This window comes from Pelmatolapia mariae, linkage group LG4 (genome assembly GCF_036321145.2).
Source record: "Pelmatolapia mariae isolate MD_Pm_ZW linkage group LG4, Pm_UMD_F_2, whole genome shotgun sequence".
Lineage (NCBI taxonomy): Eukaryota > Metazoa > Chordata > Actinopteri > Cichliformes > Cichlidae > Pelmatolapia > Pelmatolapia mariae.
In genome coordinates, this window is record NC_086230.1 from 21,484,939 (window position 1) to 21,511,683 (window position 26,745).

A 26,745-nucleotide genomic window follows, 5' to 3' on the forward strand; every position below is an offset into this window, starting at 1 on the left:
CATGTTGCTGAACTATCGCCGGTGAATCTAATTAGTTGTGAAATTTAAAAAAAAAAGTATTGCTATCATCAAAATCAAATTAGCATATAATTGTCAAAAACAAGCAAAAAATATCTCAGCATGAACATGTTAAGATTAATTTTTATGTTATTCTCGGTTACATGTGGAGTTTGAACTGATTTGCAGTCACTCGTCATGGGCATGAATGTTCTTCTTGACAGAAATAGTAGAGGTAATTTCAATCAATTGGTTTCTCATCACAGACCTGGATTTCAAGCGTAGTCCACAAATTCAATTTCTGTAGGGTTGAGGTCAGAGCTTTAGGACGGCCATTCAATAATCTTATTGATGGTCTCAAGTTTCAATTGTCTAGCTGTTGATTTGAAGTGAAATTGAAGAATTTGGAGGTAGTTCTCCTTTTTCGTTATTCCATACACTTTGTGCAACAATCCAGTGCCACTGGCAGCAAAACAGCCTCAGAGGATAATGCTACCACCACCTTGCTTGACAGCTGGTGAAAGCCTCACTTTTATCATCCTTTAAACATACATCTCGTCATTGTGACCAAAAGTAAAGCTAGAATTCTCCTTCTTAGCTCTTCACTGAGTTGCTTGGACTTTCCCATTGTTCTGAGTACATCAGTCCAATAAATGCTGTCAAACAAATCCTTTTTATGCTGGCAAAGAGAACCTAACAGTTGCAGTCAATCATGATCACCGATGATGTTAATAAGCCTTGGCCTTGTCAAGTTAAAAAACTTTTTATTTCCTTCAGCATCAACTAGTAAGTGTGTGTATTTAAGCCTGGATGTATACTTTCGAATGTGTGTGGATTAGAGAAAATCCCCCAAAATTTCAAATTGCACACCCAATTCTTGTTTTTTAAAAAAGTAATTAAAGATGTGTGCTGTATAATTATTCCATCCTGGAAAAAGAACAGTTCAAATCATTTAAAAGCCCCCAAAATTATTACAACAATCATTCTGATAACAAGTGTATGTAAACTTCTGACCACAACTGTATCTGCCAGATTCTATCAAGAAAAGGATGTTGCAGCAAAAAGATATATCTGTTTCTACTTTTATTTTAATCTATGTGCATTAAATTGAACAACGCATTTTATGACTTAATGGTTAAAAGTAGCAAATTTTTGCAAATATGATTCTCAGTATCACCTAAGTGAACACCTGTTTCTGTCACATGCACAGACACCTGAATGTGATCAAAAGAAGACGTGGATAAATTTCTTTATAGTTGCCCATGCGGGACCATGAAACTGGCACATGATAGGCACTGTGATTGCCCAGGGAGACTAAAAAACTAAAGCATGTCGAACTAATTTAAGAAATCAATATCTTATCTTGTGAGACATCTCACACAGGAGATAGTCATAGTTCTGGGACATGTAAAGTGACTGAATAGCTTTTAAAAAAAAAAATCCCATTAGAATATGGCCCCATTTAGAAACAACACAATCTGAAAGTGTGTATGAAAGTGCATGTGTGCAGGGAATTGGTTTATGTTTGTTTTTGTTTGGCTCTCGTGATTTAAACTCACCCTAAAGTCGATGCCCACAGTGGAGATGAAGCTGCCAGCCAGGAAAGCGCCGTCTTTGAATCGGACCAGAAGACAGGTTTTCCCCACACCAGAATCTCCAACCAGCATCACCTGCACAGGTATTCCAGCAGGAGTGAGTTAGAGGCATGCGAGGGATATGATTTCAGACTGACCAATCCCCCCCCGCCAAAAAACAAAAAACAAAGTAAATGCCAGAAATAACTGAAATAATTAGCATGAACAGGAGGGAGCTGTTGCTCATTTGTTTAATTAACTATCAGCGTCTGATTGTTTGTCATCGCCGCATCTGAATCACTCGGCTAAATCGGTCCTGGTATTCTGGTGCTTGGCCAGGAAGAAGGTGTATGTGGATGAATGTGTGACTCCTTGCTGCGGCCAGTTGATGTCCTTAAAGCCTTTCTGTAAGTGCATGATGTATTTGTACGCGGCTAACTTTATTGCAGAAAAGCGAGCTGTACATTTCTCTTTTTATTCAGAGCTGTGATTAGGTTAAAGGTTTTATGTGATTACTATTATCAGTTTAGCTGAGGCACTTTGGGACCTGGAGTATGGAAATTAAAAGAGCCTCCTGGGTCCGTAGAGAGGAAGCAGAGAGGACACGAAAGAACCAGGAAGGAGAATTCAAAAAAGGAGTTGCTCCCACTTCTTTTTATCTCTGAAAATCTTGTTTCTTTTATGACCCCTCCCTCAGAAGCCTCACCCATATTCCGACCTTTGAAGGAGTGTGCAAGAGAAGGTGCTTGGATTCTCTGTCTCTCTTATGTTTAATGCGATTATTGACCAGAGAGAGCCATAATACATGGAACATGGCAAAATGCCCGACAAATGACATGGCACTTTACTTTTCAAAGCACGATCAGATAGAGGTACAGTGCAATCTCTCAAAAGCCTCCTGCTAACCTTGAATCTACAGGTTGGACTATAATCCAGTGCTGAATTATCAAAAGAAATCAAAAGAGAAGGATTAGAGAGAATTTCGAAAGCACTTGTCAGAGCTGTAGGAAATCAGTGTGGCAGCATATGATGCTACTGAAGAAAAGCCAGGCAGTAGAGATTTTCACCAGTAGAAATCTGAGCCCAAACTGAAACAGGTTAATCCAACCTTTTGGAAATATGGAAGTAGAAGCCCTTCATTTAAGTGGCTTACATGGAACAATCCATTCTTTCAAATGGAAAAAAAGCAACACAAAGCCATCCCTCCTCTCACATCAAACAGCTGCTTCAAAAACACGGAGTAGGTGGCAAGGGTCCCTTGAAGCTACGCTGGGAGCACACACAGGGAATCTGTGGGTGTAAATCTGTGTTTGTGTTGAGGTGAAGTGGCAGCTCTGCACACCCAGTACCCTCACATTAGGTTGAGTACACCAACAACTCAACCTGCTTCTGAGGAAAACGTGCAATTAACCGGTTGCACGGCAGGAGCAAATGATTTGTTGGTTGGCTGTTGTAGTGCGATGCACCCCTTCTCCGGGTTATCGATTGTTTATTGACACAGCTGCTGTCGCGGGTTCGCTGCTGTTTAAATGATAAAGGTGGTGGTAAAACGGAAGACAATGAAAGCTGGGCAGGACAACGGCAGCAACAGGGATAAAGTAGACTACAATCGAGTTTATCGTGCCTAAAACACACACACACATACACAAAAGCATCCATATCATTTGCTCGATATTTAGTTTTTGACCTTCGTGGGTGTGTTCTTTCGCAAATTATACCCCACCGCACCCTTTCATGTTTTCATGCAAAGTCCTACAACACAGTCGACTTTTGCGTGACTTGGGTTGACTGAGTAACATCGGCGGGCACCTTTACCTTGAAAGCGATGTCATAAAACTCGCTGCTGTTGCTGATGGACGGTCTGCTGGGATGGACTACACCATTCATCTGAACGATGCCCGGGCTTCCTCTCGCAGATTTCCCGGTCCCTTTCCCGGCGGGGCTGCCCGCGGACGGGCTGCTGGTCGCTGCTTTGCCTTTGACTGCCTTCTTGCGAGACATGTCTCAAGATTTTATAGTTTGTTTGTTTCTTAAAAAAAAAAAAAACTATTCTCAACAGAATCAAACAAACAAAAAGGAAATCTAACCGGAATCTGCGCAAAGTAGGGACGAAAAGTTGGAGCAGCGAAGAAGTTAAATCAGGTAATTTTTTCACCTGTGCGTTGAACGCATGTTCCTCGACACCTTTCCACTCAAAGTAGGAGTGAATTTGTCGCAAAACGCTGTCGCTTCCGTTGTTGATCTGCCGCTTCCTGCTCTTGATAGGTTGCTCTTTCCAGGACAGCAGCTTCAGCACTGCGCGTAGTAGCGGCAAAGCCGAAGGGGGCAGAGCTGAAGTCGATTTAGAGAGGAGGAGGGATTTTCAGGTTTAAACACAATCACGTCTCCAAAACGCATAACCTCCAATCGAGGGGGTCAGGGGCGCTCTCCGTGGTCCTGAAAAAGAAGAGAAGGAGGCGGAAGAAGAAAAAAAAAAATCAGCGGCACAGCTTTGCTACAGATTTGTGTGCAAGGAATTCTTCCACCTGAAAACGAAGTTTTGCGTTCAATGAAACCTTGATATTTGCAGGACTTTGGATCAGTGTGTGCTACAGTACAGAGCATTCAGATATTTCTCTGTCAGCAGTCTGATTTTTATGTAATAAAGGTAATATGCTGTAAAGCCTCATAATAATTTGCATTATACTGTAGAACAAAACTGCTTTTAAACCAGCTAGTTTTGCTTTTTTAGTAATATGCTTTCCCTACTTTGTGTTACAGAAGCCGTTTTAAGGTGAGTGCGCCAATATTTCCATGTATTATCCTGATGATCAGCTTAGAAGAGTTTTTGTAGCTGGTATGTATGTATCTCTCTCTCTCTCTCTCTCTCTCTCTCTCTCTGTGTATACATGATGTGTGGCTGCGGGTCAGTACAAATAATTTTAAAAGATTCTCTTATACATGAATAATCAAAAGAAAAACAGCTGAAACACTTCAGCCACCTGTGGAACGTTCTTGTCTTGTGATTTCAACATTGCGCCGCAAGAGGGCGGTATAGTAATAAGAAACAAAGTCATAGAGCTTAAAACTCAGACCTACAGTTGCACTTTATACTCTGATTTCTAGAAAATGAATATGATTGAATTAAATGTGTGAGTTTTAGAAATTAAGAAATGACTATATTAGATCACTATTAGGAGTAAAATAAAAAGAGGTGCTACAGTTGCATGAGTCTGGCTTATATATCAGTATTACTGGTTGCTTCTGTCCAAACTACAGTAGGTTTTTCTGTTGCCTTCATAATCAAGAATGGTAAATGATGGTCACTTGATCCTCTCTGAACTAACCCACGCCCTTTCTAATTCATATAATAGTTTTTCCTTCCGCAGCAAGACTTCCGCAGCAGTTTTCTTTCCGTTCATTTTCCAGACTGTCCAGGCTCATTAGTCTATTAATGGCGATCATAGCCCAGAGACATTATTTGATGCCCACATCAGGGAGTCAAAGTGAGCGCTCATTATCCCTCAGCTTTTCAGTGTGTGTCCGTAATTGTAATATCAGGCTGAATTTTCCACAGAGGAAGTCACATTTTAGATATGCAAGTTACAACTGAAAATTAATCCAGAAAGAAACAGCAGAGCATTAAACAGGTTATGAGTCACATGTATAGAGGGATCAGTGTATTGAAATCACTCCGTTTGGAAATCAGCTGATCCCCAAGTGGTTTTGACATAACTGTGGTAAACTTTTGCTGCTAAAATGGCAAATTAATCTCTTCCTTTCTTTAGTTTTGAATCTCAAACCGTGAATTTCCCAACAAGCTAAATTATAGCCCACAGATTATTTGGGGATGTCTCTTAATTGGACCCCCAGCTCAAAAGTCAGTCGTTTTTGAGCTGGGGGTAGAAACAGAGCAGTTTGGTTGTAAACACACAGACAGCTGTAGCCTCTGCTTTCCGTCCCTCAGTTTGCTGTCTGTCAGCATTTTTCCACCCAGCTTCATGCAGGGCAGTGAGTGGAGTTTGGGGGAATACAAACCCGAAAATCCACCAACCTTTTTGCACAGCTCCCTTCAACAGCTGAGATTCCTTCTGCCCCCAAAGCAGCTGTCTGCTGTGGCAACAGCTGGGCATTTTGGAGGGAATTAGGGACGTCGATAGGGAAGGTCACTGGAATCCATCCCTGCTTTCAGGAAAATTAACATCCTTGTCAAGATGAGTTAAATATGTCTGACGACTGTACTTTACATCGAAAGACTGTAATGTATAGTTAGGGTGCCATATGCTTGTGCATGTTTATGAGTTTCTGTGCCAAGGCCTATGAATACAAAATGTGGAGGCAGTTCAGAGAAATCTAATGAAGTGAGTGTACTTTTTCTTTGCTGAAAGTAACAAACCAGACGTTAATTTCAAGCACTTGTTTAAGTATCGCACACTGTAAAACATCATCCAGTCACATAAACATGGTAATCAGGCACAAATTACAGCACTCTTTCCCCGGTGCAAGGATCATTAGATTTGCTCCATGATGATTACTGTGTGGGAGATTGCAAGTGGAATATAGTTGGTTGACAGCTTGAAAGACAGACAAAAAAGGGGGGAAAAGTGTTAAAATAATACCTGTAGTTGTGTATGTGTCTGGGTACCTGGTGCAGTAAGGTCATCGAGCCCTCAGGGTCACATCACTCTGCAGGCACACCCAAACGTTTGGCATTTGTCAGTTTACTCAGGGTCAGGTGCCCTGAGTGTGTGCTGGGTGGCGTGCAGCAGCCTGGCCAGTCGCTCAACCAAAGTCACAGCAACTGTTGATCTTTTGGCTGCTTCTTCTGTCAGCTGCCTGTGGCCTGAGTGCTGCAAGAGGGGGCAGGGGGCATCTTGCCAGCCCGAACCCCTGTTTGTCAGGCCTTGGCGAGAGCAGCCGACAGTGGAGTGGTACCGCCTGGCACTTATTCGCTCCCCGAGGCATCTTAAATGAGAAAAACACACTGAGTGTATATGTGTGTCTCAGAGAGAAGTATGGGTGGGTGCTAGTTGTTTGTTTGTGGTTATATCAAATATATTTTAATAAAAAACATTAAAAAAGAGTGCACAAGTATAATATGAACAGAACAGTTTTTATTATAGCTATTTAAATACTCAAGGAATGCTTTACTTTAGCTATAATTCCACAAGTCTTATCCTGCTTTTTATTCCATGACATTTGCCACATGTTATAAGTTAGTGAGGGAAACAGCTTTATACTTACAGGACACACACATTAAAAAGAGGTATTATTGGATTATTTTGACATTGCTATGTAGTGATGTTCCCCAACCTTTTCCATTTATTACTTCTGATTCCTTTCTGTGTTCCAGGTTTCCATTAGCTGTCAGTATTTTAGGACTCTTTTTCTGATTTCTTAAAAAAAATATTGACGACACTTTGTCTGATTTTCAGAAATAAATTCAAATTCATAGACCATTAAACCACAATATTAAAATCACCTATCAGGAGCGCTTCCGCATGCCAGCAAAACAGCTTTGATCCACTGGAGCATGGACAGGGACGACTGAGGATGTCCTGTGGCTTCTGGCACCAGTAAGCTGGAAGTGTATCACTTGGGTCCTGCGTGGGTTTTGGGGTGTCGGCCTCTGTGGATCAGGCTTGTTCTGGCATATCATGTTTTGAAGTTTTGAGGCTGGGTTAATGTTTTGGGCACTGTGTGGGGGAGTGAATTGCCCTTCTGGAGGAGGCCGGAGGCTCCGGCCATCAGGGAGTGCTGTTGTGACTGTTTGCAATAATTATGTGTGTGTGTGTTAGCATATTACCACGGACAGACCTGAGGTTTCCCAACAGAGTAAATCATTGTAACGGTCAGAGAAACTCCTCTTTATGTCAGTGCAAATAAGTTTAGAGATATTTTAAAATAAAAAACAAGTGCAATTTCAGGAGTACATCTCAGTTTTTCTACATGAGAAAGAAATGCTGCTTTGGGCCTAAATTGTAAAAAAAAAAAGAAAAAAGTTCTGCTATCTATTTGTGCTGACTGTCCTGTAATTATACAGATGTGTTAATGTCCTCTTTTTGTCTTTGTTTCTAAAAATCACACATTTCTATATTAGATAATATAATAGAAAACAGGAACCTTCTGCTATTTCATTGTTTATCTATTACTTATTTACTTTGGTGTGACATGAATGGTTTTAGTTTTATCAGTAGGAAAAATTGTAAAACCTTTGAAAATACAGTTAAAAGTCTAAAATTCATGCCCTTCTTCACTTTGACAGCCTTTGGTGGGCTGATTCTGGCCCGGTTCACTAAAAATGAAAATATTTTAGATGGATAGTCTGACTAACACCATGAATATCTAATGTGAAATCCTGATATTTCAGCTGAATTTTAATGCAGTTTCTTTGCAGCCGTAAGGTCATTTTGTTAACTTTTCTCTACTTATAAATTTTGACCTAGAAGCAGAAACAAAGGAACCTTTGTGTACTCTAGCTGAGAAATTGCAAAGAAACGGTGCTTTGCAGAAACAATGTGCTAAGGCTGCTTGAAATTGCCATGGCACAATCATGTCCTTCAATGCCTCAATTCTTTTAATGTGCTAAACAAATTAAGCCAAGCACCCGCTTCAAACCTGTCATCCTGAAAATGTTTTAATTCTCTTTCCTTGGCATCATAAAAAACGAAGGTGACAACGATAATTATTACCTTTCCAAAGACGTCACCACATCATCCCAGTGTCACACATGCAATTTCCACCTCTAGTTTTCACAGTTATGTTTTTTTCTTTTTCAATTTTGCTGCAAGTCAACAGGGGGTCTGCATTAGTAAGGCCTCAGGGAGCTGTAGAAAAGTTTAATCTGAAGTGTTGAAAATCAGACATGCCCAAACCTCACTGGACCCTTTAAAAGATCCAGACATAAGAGTCTGAGCCAGGGTACCAAAATGGAAAAAACTCCACATGGGTAATAATCACTACCAGAGGTCCAACTCCCCTCCCAGATATCTGCTCCTTATTTCAGTTCCCCTATTCAATTGCAGATAGTTACTAAAGCTGAATTCAGTCTGAGCATTTTCTATTTTTGTGGATTGAAGTATCAATACACTTTTCTTTTCACTTGCAAAAATCCCAATCTGCCGTCTTAAGAAACAGGATACTGGGTGCATTCACAAGTGATGGGTTGTGTTATCCAAAGTCCACCCATAAATCCTTGCTAATCCAGGGTGCTTCCTGCGAGCAACACTGTCACTGTATCTGCTGCTCTGGTGATCAGATTTATGACCTTGCACATGGTGTTGCTGTCAAACAGGAAGCATTTGTTGTTGCACTTACTCACTCTCACACACAGAGAGACGAAAACATGCATGGTAAGCACAGGAGTGATTTCACACGCACTAATCATAAGATCCAGTGGCCCAAAATTAACTCAGTAGGTGAGCTAGATCAGGTTGGACACATGGAGCAAAAATATAAGGGTGTGTAAAGCAGAGAAAAAGCAGAGATTCACAACAAGGAGATACAAAATTACCCGATGCCATTTCAATACATTCCCCTCTCTCAGACGCAGAGCAGACTGACTTTTAGGTGGCTGTAATTTTTCACAGCTTCAAGGCGGCAACTCTTTGTCCACTCTACTGCTTCAGGAGCAGAGGTGGGTTCTTCGTGTCTGCACGCAGCTGGAACCGCGTCAATAAAAGACACGGCACATGCACACAAACATAAACTTTACATACAAGCTGCAGCTGAGAGTGGGCACACGAGCACCAACTGGAGAGAGCCATGGTGAGCGGGAAAAGGTGTGAGCAGGAAAAGTGGTGTGTGTGGGTGAGTGTGAATATGCAAGAGTGCGCGTGTGTATTTGTAGAGTTTTTGCAGTTGTGACAGCTGGGATGAAGGAGTGGAGGCGGCCTGTGTGATTGGAGGAGGTGCCAACAGAGCAAGTGTCTCTTTATTTTCATCACAGACAAGTGTGTCTGTGTGTGGATATATGTTCATGGACAGCAGGTACATCTGTGTTTATGTCTGTTAATAGCTATGTTCATGATAATTTAGGCTGTACGTGCAGGACAGGATCTTATTTAATGCGAGTGCAGTAAATGTAAACTTGCATCATGTGTTTTGTTGCATTTGTCACTTTTGAGGATGCTCAAGAAAAAGTTTGCACAAATACAGAGTGCTGTGAAAAAGTGTTTGCCCTGATTCTGATTGTCCTATTTTATATTATTATTTTTTGCCCATATATCACTCTTATGTGATTCAGATCATCAGATACTTTTAAAATTAGACCAGGATAACCAGATTAAATCAAAAATACAGTTCATAAATGATGATTTCCTTTTTTTAAGGGAGCAAACTATCCAAACCTACCTGGCCCTGTGTGAAAAAGTGACTGCCCCCTGTTGTTAAATCATGATTTACCTGTGATTAGCTACATTCTTTTTGAAAAGGTGCATTCAGTTTCACTAGAAACACTCAGACTTGATTACTTCAGACCTGTTGAATTAAGAAACTGCTTAAATAGAACCTGTTTGAGAAAGTGAAGTAGCCTAAAAGCAACCCATCCTGCCACAATCTGAAGAAACTGAAGAAATTTGTGACAAGAAACAATGTCATTGACATCTGTCAGCCATTTCTAAGGCTTTGGGACTTCAGTGATACACACTGAGAGCCATTATCCACAAACAGAGAAAACTTGGAACAGTAGTGAACCTTCCCAGCATTGGCCTGCCTAAAAAATGACTCCAAGAGCTCATTGACCATTCATCCAGGCGGTCCCAAAAGAACCCAGAACAGCATCTAAAGAACTGCAGGCCTCACTTATCTCAGTTAAGATCAGAGTTCATGATTCAACAATAAGAAAGAGACCGAGAAAAAACGGCATCCATGGAAGAGATCCAAGGAGAAAACAACCACTGCTGACAAAAAAGAACACAAATGCCCGTCTCACATTTCATAAAAATGGCATCACACCGATAGTCAAACAGTCAAACATGGTGGCGGTAGCGTGAGGGTCTGGGGCTGCTTTGCTGCTTCAGGACCTGGACTGAACTTGCCCAAATGGATGAACCATGAATTCTGCTCTCTACCAAAAATTGTACCTGAAGGAGAATGTCAGGACATACAGCAGCACAATAAGCTGAAACACACCAGCAAGTCTGTCTCTCAATTGCTAACTGAAAAAAAGGTAAACAAAATGGTTTTGGTCCGGCCAAGTCAAAGTCTGGACTTAAATCCAATTGAGATGCTTTGGCATGACCTTAAACAGACCGTTCATGCTCAAAATCCCTCCAATGTGGCTGAATTAAAACAATTCTGCAGAGAAGAGTGTGCCAAAATTACTCCACGGCGATGAAAGACCCCTATCAATTATCGAAAATGCTTGATTGCAGTTCTTGCTGCCAAGAAGGAAAACCAGTTATTAGGTTTCGTAGGCAATTGCTTTTTGACATAGAGCCAGGTAGGCTTGGATAACGTTTTTCTCTAAATAAATAAAATCATCATTTAAAAAGTGCATTTTCAATTTTCTCGGGTTATCTTGTCTAATAAAATTTTTTTGATGGTCTGTGACAAAAATGGAAAAATAAGAAGGAAGGGGCAAACGCTCGTTCACGACACTTTATCTCTAATCTGTTTCATTTACTAGTTCAATGAGTTCATATTTCTTACTGCCAAAACTTTATTGTGGGCTTAAATTGAATGATAAAAAACAATGAATACATTTTACCCCAAATACTCAAAATAAAACTAATTCACCTCCACTTTATCAGCTGGAGGTAGAACTCTCACACTGAACATTAAAATGATCTAAAAAAAAAAGTCTAATCCATTCTGGTTTTGCATGTTTTGGATATTACACCAGCCTATTAGCCTACTTTGCATGTGATTCTGTGAGTGTGTTGAGTCGGTGAGGTCATTCTATTGCTGCTGCTGTAACGAGTCACGGCAGCTATTTGAGCAAGGCAGGCAGGCAATGATGAGGTCATTCAGCAGGCAGGATTAAGGCCGTGACAACTGGCGCTGTGGCCAGTGCCAGTGCTGACCGGGGCAGTTGTGCCGTGTGCACGGTGCTGCGATCCCAGCTCCACACCAGCATTACCCTTGTGTTGTTTTTTCATTAGCTTGGTGCTGGCCCAGAGTGCTGTGGAGCTTGCCAGACCCACAGCATGAATCTACAGTTGTTGCAAGGCTTTAGGGCCTTCTCACTCCTTCTCTCTCTCTCTCTCTCTCTCTCTCTCTCTCTCTCTCTCTCTGTCTGTTTGTCTCTATCTGTGGTCAACACACTGTGACCACAGTCCTAACAGGGAAAATGGATCAGGTTACATACCAAACACACTCGTTAACTCAATTATGTTAGCCTTTAACGCTTTGATGTGTAGTTATAAAACCAGGATTATTAAAAGGACAGATGCCATCTGACCACAGCAGAGCTTTGTTGTTGCATTCCTCCTTAGCTATGGCTGAAGAAAGATGTACAAAACAGAATGGTGAAGGTCAGAGGGATGACCACTTATAACTTGATAGGGTTAAAAGAGATGGAAGATAGCAAAGTAGATGAAAGCATTTTTTAAAAAATCTTCAAACGTAAGCTTGACGTTTAGAGTGTGAAAACCTAAAATAGCTTTAAATGGATGAAACAGGTTCAAATTCACTTTGCCTAACATCTGTTAAATACATAAAGGAGTGGCAGGATGTGCTACGCGTGGTTTTAAATTAGCTGATTTAACTCTCCTTTTTCAATTGTGTGCACCCTGCATTCTACGTCTCTCGGAAAAATGCTGAAATTACATAAAACTCAGCAGTTACACACTTCATTAGTTACCAGTGGACACAAACGTAAAACCAATTAGACAAATGTAGCCAAACAAATCCTCCCTTGCTTTTACAGGATTTTCTGTCCTTGTACCCTTACCCTCCTTTGTGTATTCCCCCTCCCCGCTCTTACAAAAGTACTGCCTTTTGACATTTATTCATTGTGAGTGTTCTTGATCCTCTGCAACTGTGGAGATGTGCTCCTCAGCCCCAGCTCATCGCCCGAAGGCCTGCTGATGTCTATCTCCCCATTCAGACTCCAGATGTGAACTCACTGGTTGGAGATTTACTGGAGGACTTGACAGAGGAGCTCAGCTGGAAAAATTCACTGTCACAGACCAGCAGTTTGCTGACATAGGCAATGATGGTAAGAAACTGCTGATCTGAACACTTATTCTGGGCTTAATTATTTCACTGCTTTACCTAAACTTTAAACAGAACATCTACGTTTAACAGCTATAAATGAATTAAAACCGCCATGGTCTAAAATCAGTAAACATCCACTCCCACTAGGTGGCAATAAAGTTGCAGACTGACATTACAGAGGAGAGAAAAACACCTGTGGGACTACAGCATCTCACTTCACACTCTCTCCCTGCTGTCCTGTTATTCTCCTGTCTCTTTTGGAACACGTTATGTTGCAGTTTAGAAAACAAAGAATCGAGCACCCTATTAACAGCTAAATCCATTTATTTTCTCCGTTAACAACACAAAGGAAACGAGAATGGACAAGACATAAATTCAGTTTTGCTGGTTTTTGCAGTCATTTTTTAAATTAGATCCAAATGTTTTAGAAACACAAATTTATTCTCATTATGTGACAATTGTTAGTTGTTATAGTAGTTGTTATAACAGGAGTGACAGTTATATTTTAATTTGCATTTAAAGAAAGTAAAGAAGCATTAACTAATAAAAGATAAGTTACAGCTGAAGCTGCCTGAACTGATACAAATCATGTTCTGGTGTTAGCTTTTTCTGTTTCTACTTTTATTCCCCATAATATTAAAACTACAAAAAGACACAATTAGGATAAGCTCACAAAAGGTTTAACTTTATTATTTTTGATGTTAATGCATTTAATAATTAAAACCATAAACAGGCACATTACCAAACACAATAAAACTATTACAGCTGAAGACAGAAATTACAAAATGTTAATTATCAAGTGACAAAGAGAAATATTCTACTATACTAAAACATAAAAACGGTTTTGTCACCATCGTTACACCAAACAAATTATTATAAATTATGCTCTATGCTCACATTAGAAAGCAGTGAAAGTCCTCAGGAGATAAGGTTTTTCCTGGCCTGGACATTGTTGCTTGACAGATACAACATTAACAAACAATGGCAATGATTTTTCATGACCTTTTCACCTTGTTGGTTTAAGTTCCTGTTCTTAATCTACAGCCAAGAACAACAAAAACAGCGTTTGATGTTGTTAGTGAGGTCTCTGTCTCTGTCTCTGCCTGGAAGTCCCCTTCCCGTCCTAAATATGACCAAATGGTGTCTTTAATCTGCAGTGTGCATGCACTTCATTTTAGAGCAGACTAAACCCAGAAGCCTAACCTTGGAAGTTCTCCACCACATGAATTGACTGCCATATTTAATGTGAATGTATGGGCAATAAAATAACAGTAAAACAAATAAATAAATCAGTGTCAGAAATAAAATAAAGCGGAGCCTATAAATCAAAAGACTTGTTAGCCCCCTGAGTGTAACTGAATGGGATCGGGGACGATGCGGTTTGCCTGTGTCCACAGTGTTTACTCACATCTCGTACGGACAGGGAAAAAGTAACAAAAGAAGAAAGGGATGATGTCAAAAGAAAATAAAGTGGGTGCTGAGACAAGAGAGAAAGAGATGAAGAATGGAGCAGACAGAAAAAGAACAATAAAAAAAGACAGGACGAGGAGAGACGAGCCTGGAATCAATAATCTAGTTTCTCTCGTAAGGCTAAGGACAGGAGAGTGAGAGAGAGGCGCCTGAGGACAACAAACCGCATCCTTCCTTCCTGAGAGGCAACACGGGGACAGGAAGGGCCACCAGGGGAGGTCACTTGGCCAGCGAATCACTTCCTGTCAGGGTCACCAGGCATCGGGGGATAAGTACATCCGGGTCACTAGAGGGGACACCTGCGTCTGATTGTCTGCCTCTGCATTTGAAGCCCCCACCACCCGTAGATGGAAACCTCAATGACAGCCAGGTGGGGAGTAGATGCAGGGAGTCGGGGGATGGGTGCTGGATCTAGAGAGGATAGCAGGAAATGGAAGAAGTCAGTGTTTGAGCAGGGAGATGGCATAATTTTTGTCTTCGTGTCCACCCTCCACCAGCTGGAAGTCTGGAGCACAAATGAGGGTAGGAGTGAGGTAGAAACATTGGCAACAATCCAACGTGTCCATCTGACAAAAAAAACAACTAATTGTGTTCCTCATTTAAACAAAGAAAAATGAGAAAAATGGCAGCGTGGCAAGCTGGCAGCAGTACTGTATGTTATTGTGTGGTTATACAGTATTTGTACATTAGAATATGTGCAATCTACTGCAGTTTGGTAGCATACATCTCATCTCTTCAATCTGAATTTCATTTGTTTTGTCCAGGTTTTAGATATGCACTGACACCAGCTTACTCAATCTATATATTTTTTACTTATGACCTTCAAAAGTGCAACTTTAAAACAAAAAATCCAGGTATCAAAATTACAATTCAAGCATCGTGTATTCACATAAATGTTAAAACAACGGGAATGTATATTAAAATAATATGGATTGGATGCTGAGGGCTGGAAAGCTGGAGAAACTTTGCCACTGGGAGTGAGAATATATATATAAATGTGTGTGTGTGTACTGTGTGTTTGACAGTGTGCCAAGCTGACCAAAAAGTGCTGGCAATTTCCTTGAAATGCAGAGATTCACCGCGCTCCCTAGGGGGAGGCCAAATAAACTTCAGATGTGCAGCAGGATCTGTCCCCCCACTCTGTCTCCAGACTCCAAAGACTACAGAAACACATGGAAGTGAAGAAGAAGAGAGGGATAAGAGGACAGGGAAGGCACAAGGGAGGTAGAGAGGAAAAGAGAGATTTCTGCTATTCTCATTTAAAAAAAAACAAAACTCTTTCTCTGTAAGCTGTCATCGTCGTCAGCTCTGGGGAGGTTTGCAGATGTTTATCATGTACAGGGGGGAAAGAAATAGAAATCATAAATTGTTCCACGATGCATCCAGGGTCACAAGTTCAGACCCATAAAATACACGAATAACCCTGCAAAGTGTAATTATGGAAGTAAACCTCCACGTTGAAGGCCACAAGATTTAACCTCACAAATCCATCTACATCATCGTGGCTGGAGATGGCTCTGTGATGTATGGACGTGCATGCGCATATGGACACGGTGCAAGGGCAAAACAGAGACCGAGTTTAAGATGAACACATTTAAAGATAGCAAATTGCTCTGGAGCGAATAAGGTTTTTCCATTTATGGAACAAGCTGTGTGAAACTCACAGCCAGCGCTGTTATTTCTAATCTCAATCACATGATCAAAGACTCTTCACTGCTTCAACCTAATTTTCTGGAATGAAAATGTGTAAATTAAGACCATTTTTTAAAAGTACCTGATTTAGAAATTACACTGTTTTGAGGAAACTTTCCAGCAGTTAAGGACCATTTTCCTTCATTTTAAAAAGGTGTCTCTGTTACACCCACTTTCCATCCATAATGTGTGTTTTTTAACGACCCCGTACCACACACATGGATGCATAAATAAGCCTGTGACACCCCACCCCTTCCTAAGAGCCCTGTGGCAATATGTGCGTGTCAACACGCCTTGGCGGGTAAACAAATACACATTTCAGCAGGGTGTTTACCTGTTTACCAAGTGACCATTATGCTACCCCCACCCTGTGAGAGTAATCTGACTGCATGGCTTAATAATTGTAGTTTTTTAAAATGCCTATGCTGCTATCATATTTAGTATTATGCCAATAGAAAAATGAGAAAATGAAAAATAAGTGTTGTTATACACAGAAGAAGGGAAAAAAATGGGTGTGTTAATATTTTGCACAATTTAACAAGATGGGAGAAAGCATAGTGTATTTAACTAAAGAAGCCATCTATGAGTGGCAGCTTTTGCCTTTGTTCCCTTTGTTTTTGAATATTAAACAGCAACAAACCAAAATCCTGAAACTCAAAGAGCTGAATTTAAGATGGTAACAATGTATGTATTATTATATATCTTCAAATTTAAATGACACTTTTCAAACTGAAACTTTAATAATGTCACGCATTATTAAACATTATACAACATTAGATGTTTTATGATGGCTGTAAAAAACTGTTTACTCCACTAGTGGCTTTTCTGTTTGCCTGCAAGCATTTCCATTGACTGGCCTTTGTATATAAAAATGTAACTTTGTGCTTTCTCTTTTTATCTGTGTGTAAAAAATCTAAACCTAACCAAAATATTTTATAGCACTCATGGCCAATGTGATCTCTCTCAAACAAGGTGGTGATGGACCCACGAACCTTATTAAACAACCTGCTCTACCTCCTGAGCCACAGCAGTGCTTGAAGGAACCAGGGGCATTTCTGGTAACATTAAGGATTAAATGATAAAGAAAAACATGTTGCAGTTACATTGTCAAATGTGCAAATGGCTATATTCTGCATACTAACATAAAGTGTTGGGTGGCTGCTGGCAAAAGTGTGTTCCAAGAGAGAGGAAATCGCTCCAAGACACAGTATATATATATAGAAGAATAGCGTGGAAAAGACATATGGATCATCATCTGTTGATAAAATCACTATATTATTAGAACATGAAACTGGACGTCTGTTATGTGTAATGCCACCTATCCTAACAGTGGCCAGAAATATGCAGAGCAGCGTCCTAATTTATTCCACATTTTAGGACCATTACTGCTGAATTAGCAGACTGAATTGTAAGCAGTGTAATAAGTTACAAAACAACATGTTATTGTCGTCACATTATGTTTTTCTGTAATGTGATTACAGAAAAATGCTGTGCAAAACTGCGCTAAATTAGGTGCAGTAACAACAACAGAGGATGTAAACGACACTATAGCTCATCCGGCTCATTGCAGTTTACAGATAACTGTAATGTATGAAGTAGATAAATACTTCATATATTGTTATATTGCTCACACATGAGAAATGAAGCTGAGAAATCAACAAACTGTCATATCAATCTGAATTTAACTTCTTACAGTAAAGATGTTTAAAGATCTGGTGAGATCATTACAGTTTAACTTGTCTGTGTGCAAGTGTTTTATGTGAGTGAGTTTTAATGTTGTTAATTTAGTATGATGTGTGTTTCTGTGTATCAGTGTTGCTCCCTTCTTGGCTAGGTGTCCCTTGTTAATGAAATCTTAGATCACAATGGTACTAACCTGGTTAAATACAGGTTAAATGAAAAAAAAAATGGCATAGATGAATTAATCTAGCTCATCTCCAAATGGCTTCAGGGCTAGAAAAACCATGAAAATATAGGAATGCATCAGCATTTCATATCTCTGACTATATTGGTAGCAAGGCTCCATTCAAGCCTTTCTAATGTTGGCGTCAACTAGTAGGACGACTCTCTCCATGATAGTAACAAACAGGACGTTATCTTCATCTAACAGGATACAATGCTGTGCAAGGAAAAAACATCTAATTTAACATTGAGAATATTAAGTTAATGACTTTGCTAAATGGTTTAAAATGAATATTATTTAGTAGCTATATCAGGAGGATGAAGGTTATAATTAGGACAATAGAAAAATGCCCATAAAAGGGAAACTGTGACCTTGAGCACAGTTTGGGTGAACCAATAAGGTGATCATTATGTGCAGTAAAATCTGATCAATACTCTTAAAGGAACTCCTTTGAACTGAAAACGACGGATAACGGTTGCCTTGATTGTTTGGCTGTATGATTTAAGTCATCAAACATGCTTTTTTGGGGAGAGGGTTTCAAACACACTTGTGTTACAATCAACTTGTTTTGGTTTTTGTGCAGGAAGGAGAAAAGTAGTGTCCAAAACTATTGGAGCTATAGTATTGGAGCTATGGACATAAGTTTTATGTTTATTGCTCAAAAGATTAAAAACCTAACCGCGAAGTGCAAACAGTGTCCAGGCCAAAACCAACTCTTGATAGCACTAGATTGATTCTTTGCAAACATATGCACAGGGAGGATCATAACACAAAGAAAAGGAAACACGTTAGGCTTGTAGCATTCTAGCCTCCACTTTTACCAGTGCTTGTTTTCTACAGCAGAACTGCCGTGGTGATAGCTGTCAAGGGATCTTTGGCCTGGTTTTCAGGCCTGCTGTCAGCTATGTGTTAAAACTTAAAACAGAACAATTCTCTGTGTGTGTCCTCATTAGGATGGGCATTTGTGCTAGTGTGTGGGACTGTAGCCTAAGGTTTATCTTGTTACCTGGTAATTATCTGACAGAACATCTCAGGTCATGTTATGAGTTAATGCAAAAGCAATGCAATTAGTATTTTCTTCAGAGAGCATTTCATTAATGCATCAGTTAAAAAAAATAAAATAAAGTAATGTATTTGTTTAATACATTAATTTTTGAGTAATAACTCCCAGTAGCGATTGCAGGTTTCCAGATAAAAGATAGCATATATGTGCACTGATTGATTCAGAGCTCCAGAGAATTTTTTTGTTTTTTTCTTACGAAAGTAGCATCTTCTTGTCTTTGCACCTTAAAAAAGTTTTTCACACAGAGCGTATGAAGAACATATTTTCCATTTCATATTTATTTTCATGTGTTTAAGTCTTATTTAAAAATGCGTCATCAAAGTAAATTTATTTCCAGGAAATAATGTCACACTGCTCTGTGTTCACAAGCTCAGCTGCTGCCAACCCTTTTGGCAATTTGATCATCCTCCTGCATTCCAAGCTTTTGGCGAACACTGGTTGATATACTTTAAAAATATGCGTAAATTCAGTAAATCAAGCTTGGCTTTGGACTTATTATAAAATGTAATTACTGTAAACATTTTCAAAGCTTGTGCACTAGTCTGAGCTACGTGAGACTAAACAGGTTCCCTGCCAATCCCAAAACCAACTTACAAAACCACAGCCACACCTCAGCTCCACTGCCGCTACCTTTATTTTCATTTGGGACTTTTTCTGTTTAAGTAATCATCATTTAACAACTCTGTGAGCTCCAGCAATGCCAAGGACTGTTGCTAGATATGAGCCTGCAATGGATGTGGGTTTACTTGTGCCATACCCAGACTACTGGGCTCACAGTGGGGAAGTATCCGTTTACCCGGGTCTCCCCTGCTCATTCTTACTCTGGAAGGGTGCCTGTAAAGCTAAAGTGGGGGGCGGGTGGCAGAGTATGTGTTTCCATTACGAATATTGCGCCCCTGAAACACTAGAAGACTCATTTTGAGGATCCAATTTTATTAAATCAACTGTGTGACAACATTGGGCTGTTTCCCCAACATGAGCAGGTACGGTGGGTGTGAGGTGTGCAGACAAAGTGCTCTTTGAGTGCTGTGGTCAGGCGTTTTGCCAGACACCTTTCCACACCTAGCACTTGGGGAGCCTTACTGAGAGTATGAGCTGAGCCTGTCATTGCCTTTACCATTATTGCACTCAACACATGGCCAAGAGGCTCTGATAGGTGCAACACTGTTGCTACTTGGGACCTGTGTGAATGCGTGTGTGTGTGTGTGTGTGTGTGTGTGTGTGTGCGCGCGCGCGTGTTTATAGGCTGGCTGAATGTTTTTGCTTCTGTTGGTGCTCATGCGTAGGAATAGCAAAACCTGCTGCTGCATAAATGCCCTAACAATGAATTTACATTGCTATAGACCGGCTGGCTGCAATTAATTTAATGACGAAATATCCAGACGTCGATATAAATGAAAGAAACAGGTGACAGGTGTGTGTCTGAATATCAGCAGTGACGTTTGTACAAGGAGGGAAAGCAAAGTGTGACAAGAAAACCATGGTCAATTACTCAAGTAGAATAATTAAGAGGCTACAAATCAGAAAGAGAGTCTGAGTAAATAAATAAGGGAAAGATTATTTATTTGATTTCAGGGAAGCTGGAGCTATAATTCTTCTCTCATTGGAGTTGGCGCCGTTAGTTCTGTGCTTTCCAACATGCTGGAGCCTCCTCCCTACCAAGCTCCACTCAGCTCAGACTTGTGATTCACATACAACAAAACATACAACTACTAGCACCCGGTAAAGCACAGCAGCAAAAGTGTAGGGGAATAACAAGATAGGTAAGGGTCCTAATGTTAATGTGGCTACTGATGTAGCTACTGGCCACGTGACCTGGAAGACTGTTATCGGGATGTTTTCCATACTTTGCAAGGTTGCGTTGGTGCAGTGCGTCTTCACATTCTCACATGTACATTCTTACATGCTGTCAACAGGAGGCCTGGGAGAAAAATCACTCTTATTTTTGCTTAGATTCTAATCCCATCCTTCTTTCGCTGGCTGTCAGCCCGCCAGCTGAACAGTGTACTGCCATGTTGGCAGTTTAAATCTTTCCCTTTACTTATTAAAGGCTGATTTTTCCCTTGGCTCAAATATCCTGAAACCAGGTATGATCACACAATGGACACCAGTTTAAAAGGGCGAGCCAAGAGGGAATGGGCTTGCTGACATGCATGAAAAAAAGAGCTGGCCGGAAATCAATGTCACGTCACAGCCAGATATGATTATGGTAATCTGTAATAATTTCGCCACAAGTACATAAATTCACATTAGCCATCAATGCAAACCCGTCCGCCCACCAACACACATACACAATTCCACATACGCTCCCGGTTGCACGGCCAACATATGGAAATACCTATAGATGCAACAATAATGAAAGACAAGTTTACAAATGCGCTTGTAAGAAGCTTCACATGCTCATGTGGTGGTGTCAGCTGGTGTCACATTGCATGTGAACAACCAAAAAGAGCAGTTGCCATGGTGATATGTCTGGGAAGAAACACATTAACACATACTGTACATGGACGTGTAGCCAAACACGCACACACGCGCAAGCACTCACAGAAAAATAAACACACACATGCACAGACACCCAAGAAAACACAATTGGCCACGAACGTAGTCCAAATGGTGATACTTTCCTGGATGAGACAGCACCCTCTGGCCTGTGGGGCTACGACAATGGGATCCATTCTGCACAATTTCGTCTACACTGTTCGCAATCTTTCCCGCTCCCTCTTTCTCATGACTGATGATCGCGGGGTAGGGATAACATCATTACAGGAGTCAAAACCCAGCCTCTGTCGATGCCTCAGCAACAACATTTGAAAAGACATCAAAAATGTTCTCAAAATGAAAATCTATCCAAATTAGATTCACAACTGAAACTGCTCTGGATTTGCATATGATATGTCAGTCACTGTCTCTAAACAATGGCTTCAGGAGCCAGTATCAGTGATTTAACTCATGCCCGTCCGTGAGGCTGCTACAAAGAAAAGTCAAGTTTCAGACAGATGAAGGACTTTTTTCACTGGACAACATTTGCTACTTCAGTGTGCATGCCAGAAAATCTCTGAACATGTGTCACAGTGGGGGGAAAAAAGACATTCCATGTTAGGGCCATTAGAACTGCAGTTATAGGGAATCCTCACGTCTCCCCTTTAATTAAAAAAGATGTTTCAAATAAAACTTACTGTATCACATTCCCGTTAGGAATACTTTAAATAGGCTACACGACTGTATGGCTGTCTGAGGTTAGTGTATGTATCACTCAGCTGGAGAAATAAGGGAGGGTGGCTCGAGGCCAAACCCAGTTGAGGGGAACGTGTGCGGGGTGTGGGGGCTGGAGCCAAAGGTTTGAGCTGGAGCACACAGATGTGAAGGCACTGACGGATGTATCTGCGACAGATGCTGGCTTTGCTTAAGCATGTGCAGCTGTGTGAATGCGTGCACATGCGTCTTTACACTTCTCTGTACAGTATTTGTACACAGTCATCCATACAGTCTTTTTTATCAGCGTGTGTATGAATGATCCCGTGTATGTGTGTGTCTTTTGAATTCTGGCTTCTCAACAAAAGGAAGGGCAACTCAAGATGTTCTCTGTATTTAATGTTCCCTGACTGTTTATTAGCTACTTCGCGAACATGAAAGAGTAGGAGATAAGAAACTGGCCAAAGAAAATATACAAAGGCAGAAAGAGAAAAAAAAAGGGAAACTAAGCCCAGAACACAGAAGAAAAAAACCGAACAGGTATCAGTAACTTGACGGCTCACTTGTTGTTGCAGTCGGTTTCACATAGCACAGAAGGACAACAGAGTGAATCAGAGTGTGAACGGTATCTGCCCCCCCCCGCTGAGTGTGTGCGCGCATGTGTGATTGTTGTAATCACAGTTTGTGTGGGTTTCAGTGCACACGTTTGGCTATCCCTGCACACATGCCTACTGTATACATGTGAGAGGAGTACTTGCATGCATGTGTGGCATGAATATGACATCAGCCTTGCTGATTTGAGCTAGCGAGGGCCTAATAGGACCACATGCCTGATTACAAAGAGATCCAGGTGAGTGTGTGATAGCATCCTTCTCCTCCTGTCTCCCGTCCTTCGTATCCTCCCTCACGTGCTCCCTATCCCTGCTAACTCACTTTAACGTGTTTCAAAAGCTATGTCGTGCACGTTGCTCATGACTGCAATTTGGCCAGCCGTTCGCATAAGGAAGTGGCTATTAGAGCCCTATGCCACATTTGAAAATCCTCCCCCACTGACTTGGCACACAGAATTTTATGGGCACAGGTGATGGAGTGTCACTGAGGAATTGCTCTGCACCATCAAAGCTCTAATGATCCCTAATAGCAAATGCATGCATTTTACAACTGTGCAGCTAACAGAAAACCAACAATTATATGTAATGTCATTCTCAAGGTGCAATAAAATACATTCATTTTGAAAGGAGGAGCTTAGATTTTGGTGTTAAGGCAGCCAGACAGGAAACAAAACTGATTTTTACAGAGCAGGGGCACCCGAAAGTAATTACTTATAACATAGGTTGAGGTCTGTAATAAACAATTACTTGGATTACACCAGTGTTTGCCTCATAAACACTGCGGTTCTAAACTGTATCTAAGTTTTCAACCTTTGTGCTGGCTGGCCGAAAGCCCTGCCTCACTAAGGAACTATGTCTGATGCTCTCATCATGCTATAATTTATTAAGATTATAAAAAGAGGGGAAACAAAATAAGGTAACTGAAGAATGAGCTGGAGATAGATAATACAGACAGCAATTGCAAAAGTTATAGTGAGAGGCAGTGGCCAGCTAGGAGGAAGACAGATGCACCAGAAAACTAGGGTGACAGTAAGAGACAAATCTTTGACCTGTAATGATCTTTCAAAGAGTTGAATATTATCCACAAACAAGGTACAAGCCATGTGCTTCCTGGTATTCAGCACAAATGTTGTGTTCCTTTTCCCCCCTAAAGGGCAATAAAACAAACAGCATGTACTCCTCGACACTCTTACCTCCCCCCGAGCAGAAGACAGCAACTGAACCCTCTCCTTTACTCTTTTCTTCTCCATATTCTTGTGCTCTCCTTTGCTCTTCACTAAATCATTCTCTTTTTTTGAATCTCAAACTATTTCAAAAAACAAAAAACTGAACCTACAATATCTGTAAATAAAAGACAGGAAAGCATATGACAAAAAGGAGAACAGTAATGGATGAAAAAAGCTACAAAAAATAAGGACCTTGATTATAACATTCAACTTCATCCTTGTTCAGGCTTTTCTTTTTTCCCTCCCTCTCTGGCCTTTTCCCCAACCTGTGCCAGTAGGCGTAATGCTGTAGCGCTGTCCTGTTCTATGCGTCATCTTAGCTTAGGCTGAGCCTGGCAACTAAACTGTCCAGCAGCCCAAGATGCAGCCAGGCAGGGTGAGATTAACATGAACCCGGCGTCATTATGCTGTTCATGAGCCGTGTCCAAAGCAACAACTTTTATAGCACCTGTAACACACCAGCTAATCTGTCTGACACCCCTGACCAAATAAACACAGTAAATGCCACTCCAAACACACTCCCACAACCTACAAATGTTGGCTTTGCACATAAGCAAATTTCAGGCTCTGAAGGAAAAACATGGAATATTATTTAGGAAAGAAAGCAAATGAACGTTGGTGTTTGTGTCTGAAAGCGCAAAGAGGCTTTACATTTGATTGTATATGTGTTGCCCTTTGACCTTCTGGGTGGATTGTCCTTGCAGTTGTAGGACAATGTGCTCACACATCGTACCAGATCCCTCTCTGTTTAAGCCAAACACCACCGCTGTTTTACCCATCAGTCAATGCCAGAGCCAATAACTCGAAATAAATTGAATAAACTAAAATGCAGACCCCTACATTTAATTACAGGAATTGGGATGTCGTAGGGGGAGCGCACTCTGCCAACAGACATACTAGGCTCTTTATTGACAAGCATACTGCACTAATTGCAGCCTCTGTGATTACACAATTTAACTGTATTTAACTACATTAATAGAATAGTGTGCACTAATGGGAGTGGGCATAATCCTTGGAAAGCGGAGATGTACATAATTGGATAATCTGTGATTCACTCGCCAATAAGCAGAAAAGTAATGGATGTAAACCTCTCTATGTTGGTTGCAATCCTGTACCATAGTCTTCTCATTAGGCGTAGTCAAAGGAAGCCTTGTGGTTGGTTTGACCTGAGCCAGTGACTACTGCTGTGTGAGTGAGAGCACAGGAATGAGCATGTTCCCAGGGAAACCGGGGGGTTAAAAGGTCTCCAGTGATCAAGCATCGTGGTTGATTATTAACGTCTTCGTATTTGAAAAATCAATTACAGGGTATGAAAATGGCTAAAACAGATAAAAAGTTTAGAATGGAAAAAGCTTTTTTTTAAAATTAAAAATAAACATGTAGACCTACTATTGGAAAACATTTACTGTATTTGACAGTATGATTAATTGTTGTCACCTTAAGGAGCTAAAAAGAAATAGCTCAAGCTAGCCAGGAAGCTATGCTAACTCGCTTGGCAGATCCCAAGCCACCTTGTGCTTAGAGTATATTATTAATTGTCTGCATATGTTGGAAACCTTTGTAAAATCTCTCGGAGTATCTTCTAAAACAGTCTAAAAATCCATTACTTTTATTAGTAGCACCATTTTACCCAAGCTAAATATCATCCATTAAACACACTACACACCTATAAAAATTACTAAACTGTTTTGAGCACAGTTTTAATACAGTTCCTTTGACAGCATCTGCCCAACACCTGTAACACCAACTACCCACCAAATGACTTTGCTATGCTATCTGGCTGGTAAATATTAAAATATATAAAGTTTAAAGTTACAAATACCCAAGAAAGTAAAAAATATATATGTGGGAGTGACAAAGAAAAAGTGACAAAATATGCTGTGCTACAAGCTACAGTGTGTGTGACTCACCATGCAAATTGGTGGAAAACCGTCTAACAGCACTGACACACAACTGTCAGACAGGCACTGCCATGGGAGCTGAAACATAAGCGGGATTTATGGACTGTCTAAACTGCGTGTCAGGTTGTCAGATTCCCCTCCAACATCTGTGCTGCTTTATTATGTGCTGCCTAACTTTTGGAACCAGTCAAGCTAATTTTCACACCTTATTCACATGAGCCGTGGGGAGATGAGTAAAAAAGACAATCTCTCATCCTCGCTTCTCTGTGACATTGGGCCTTTAAGTTGGCTGTAAAGCATGACCTCTAACACTATAAACATATGATTTTCAACATGGCTTCACAAAATGGAATGGCTATTACATATGTAGCTCTTAAGAGGTAATTTGGAAAATCCATAATCCAACATGCCGTTTACACTTATACTGTTAGAAAAACATTCCCAGAAAGTTTTAGTAAAGCACTCAAACTTTTCTCTGCATCAGCCACATCACCAATTGAGTTTCAAACAACTCCATGAGTAGAAGGATCTGAAGAGTCTTGTGAAACATCCATTATTGACTTGGTGTCATCAATCACAGACCGACGACAGCAGGAAATAATAATAAAGGACAACACCCTGATCCAACAGAAGTAGCTGCATTACATTTGTACACCAGCACCATTTACATTGTTTAAATGATAAAAACTTATACTTGCATTTTTTTGTGCTTTTTTTAAAGTAATAAATCTGTGACTATATAGTTGTTTGGTTAGTAGGAATGACTGGAAACAGTACTGATGGATATGTGGAGAAATACTGAAAAAGAACAGCTAAAAAACATAAAAGTGAACCAGTTTGCTTTTTGACTGTGAACTTTGGTTCTAGATTCTAAAGTTTTATTCAGTGTGATGAAACATTTCACTAGCTATTTTGAAGTGTGAACTTGCACAATGCTGCTGATGATCATCCTTATCATAACAGTGGTGCTGATGAGT

General features: G+C 40.5%; 1 protein-coding gene across 1 annotated transcript in view; it reads right to left on the reverse strand.

Moving 5' to 3' along the window:
- Positions 1-3,958, reverse strand: part of LOC134626249 (ras-related protein Rab-26-like) — a 56,102-nt gene extending 52,144 nt beyond the window's left edge. The window contains exons 1-2 of the mRNA XM_063471884.1: positions 3,387-3,958; positions 1,557-1,667 (exon numbers count right to left, since the gene is read on the reverse strand). Of these exons, the coding sequence (XP_063327954.1) occupies positions 1,557-1,667; positions 3,387-3,572 (297 nt within the window). The 5' untranslated portion in view covers positions 3,573-3,958. The remainder of the gene's footprint in view (positions 1-1,556; positions 1,668-3,386) is intronic.
- Between the last annotated feature and the right edge of the window lie 22,787 nt (positions 3,959-26,745).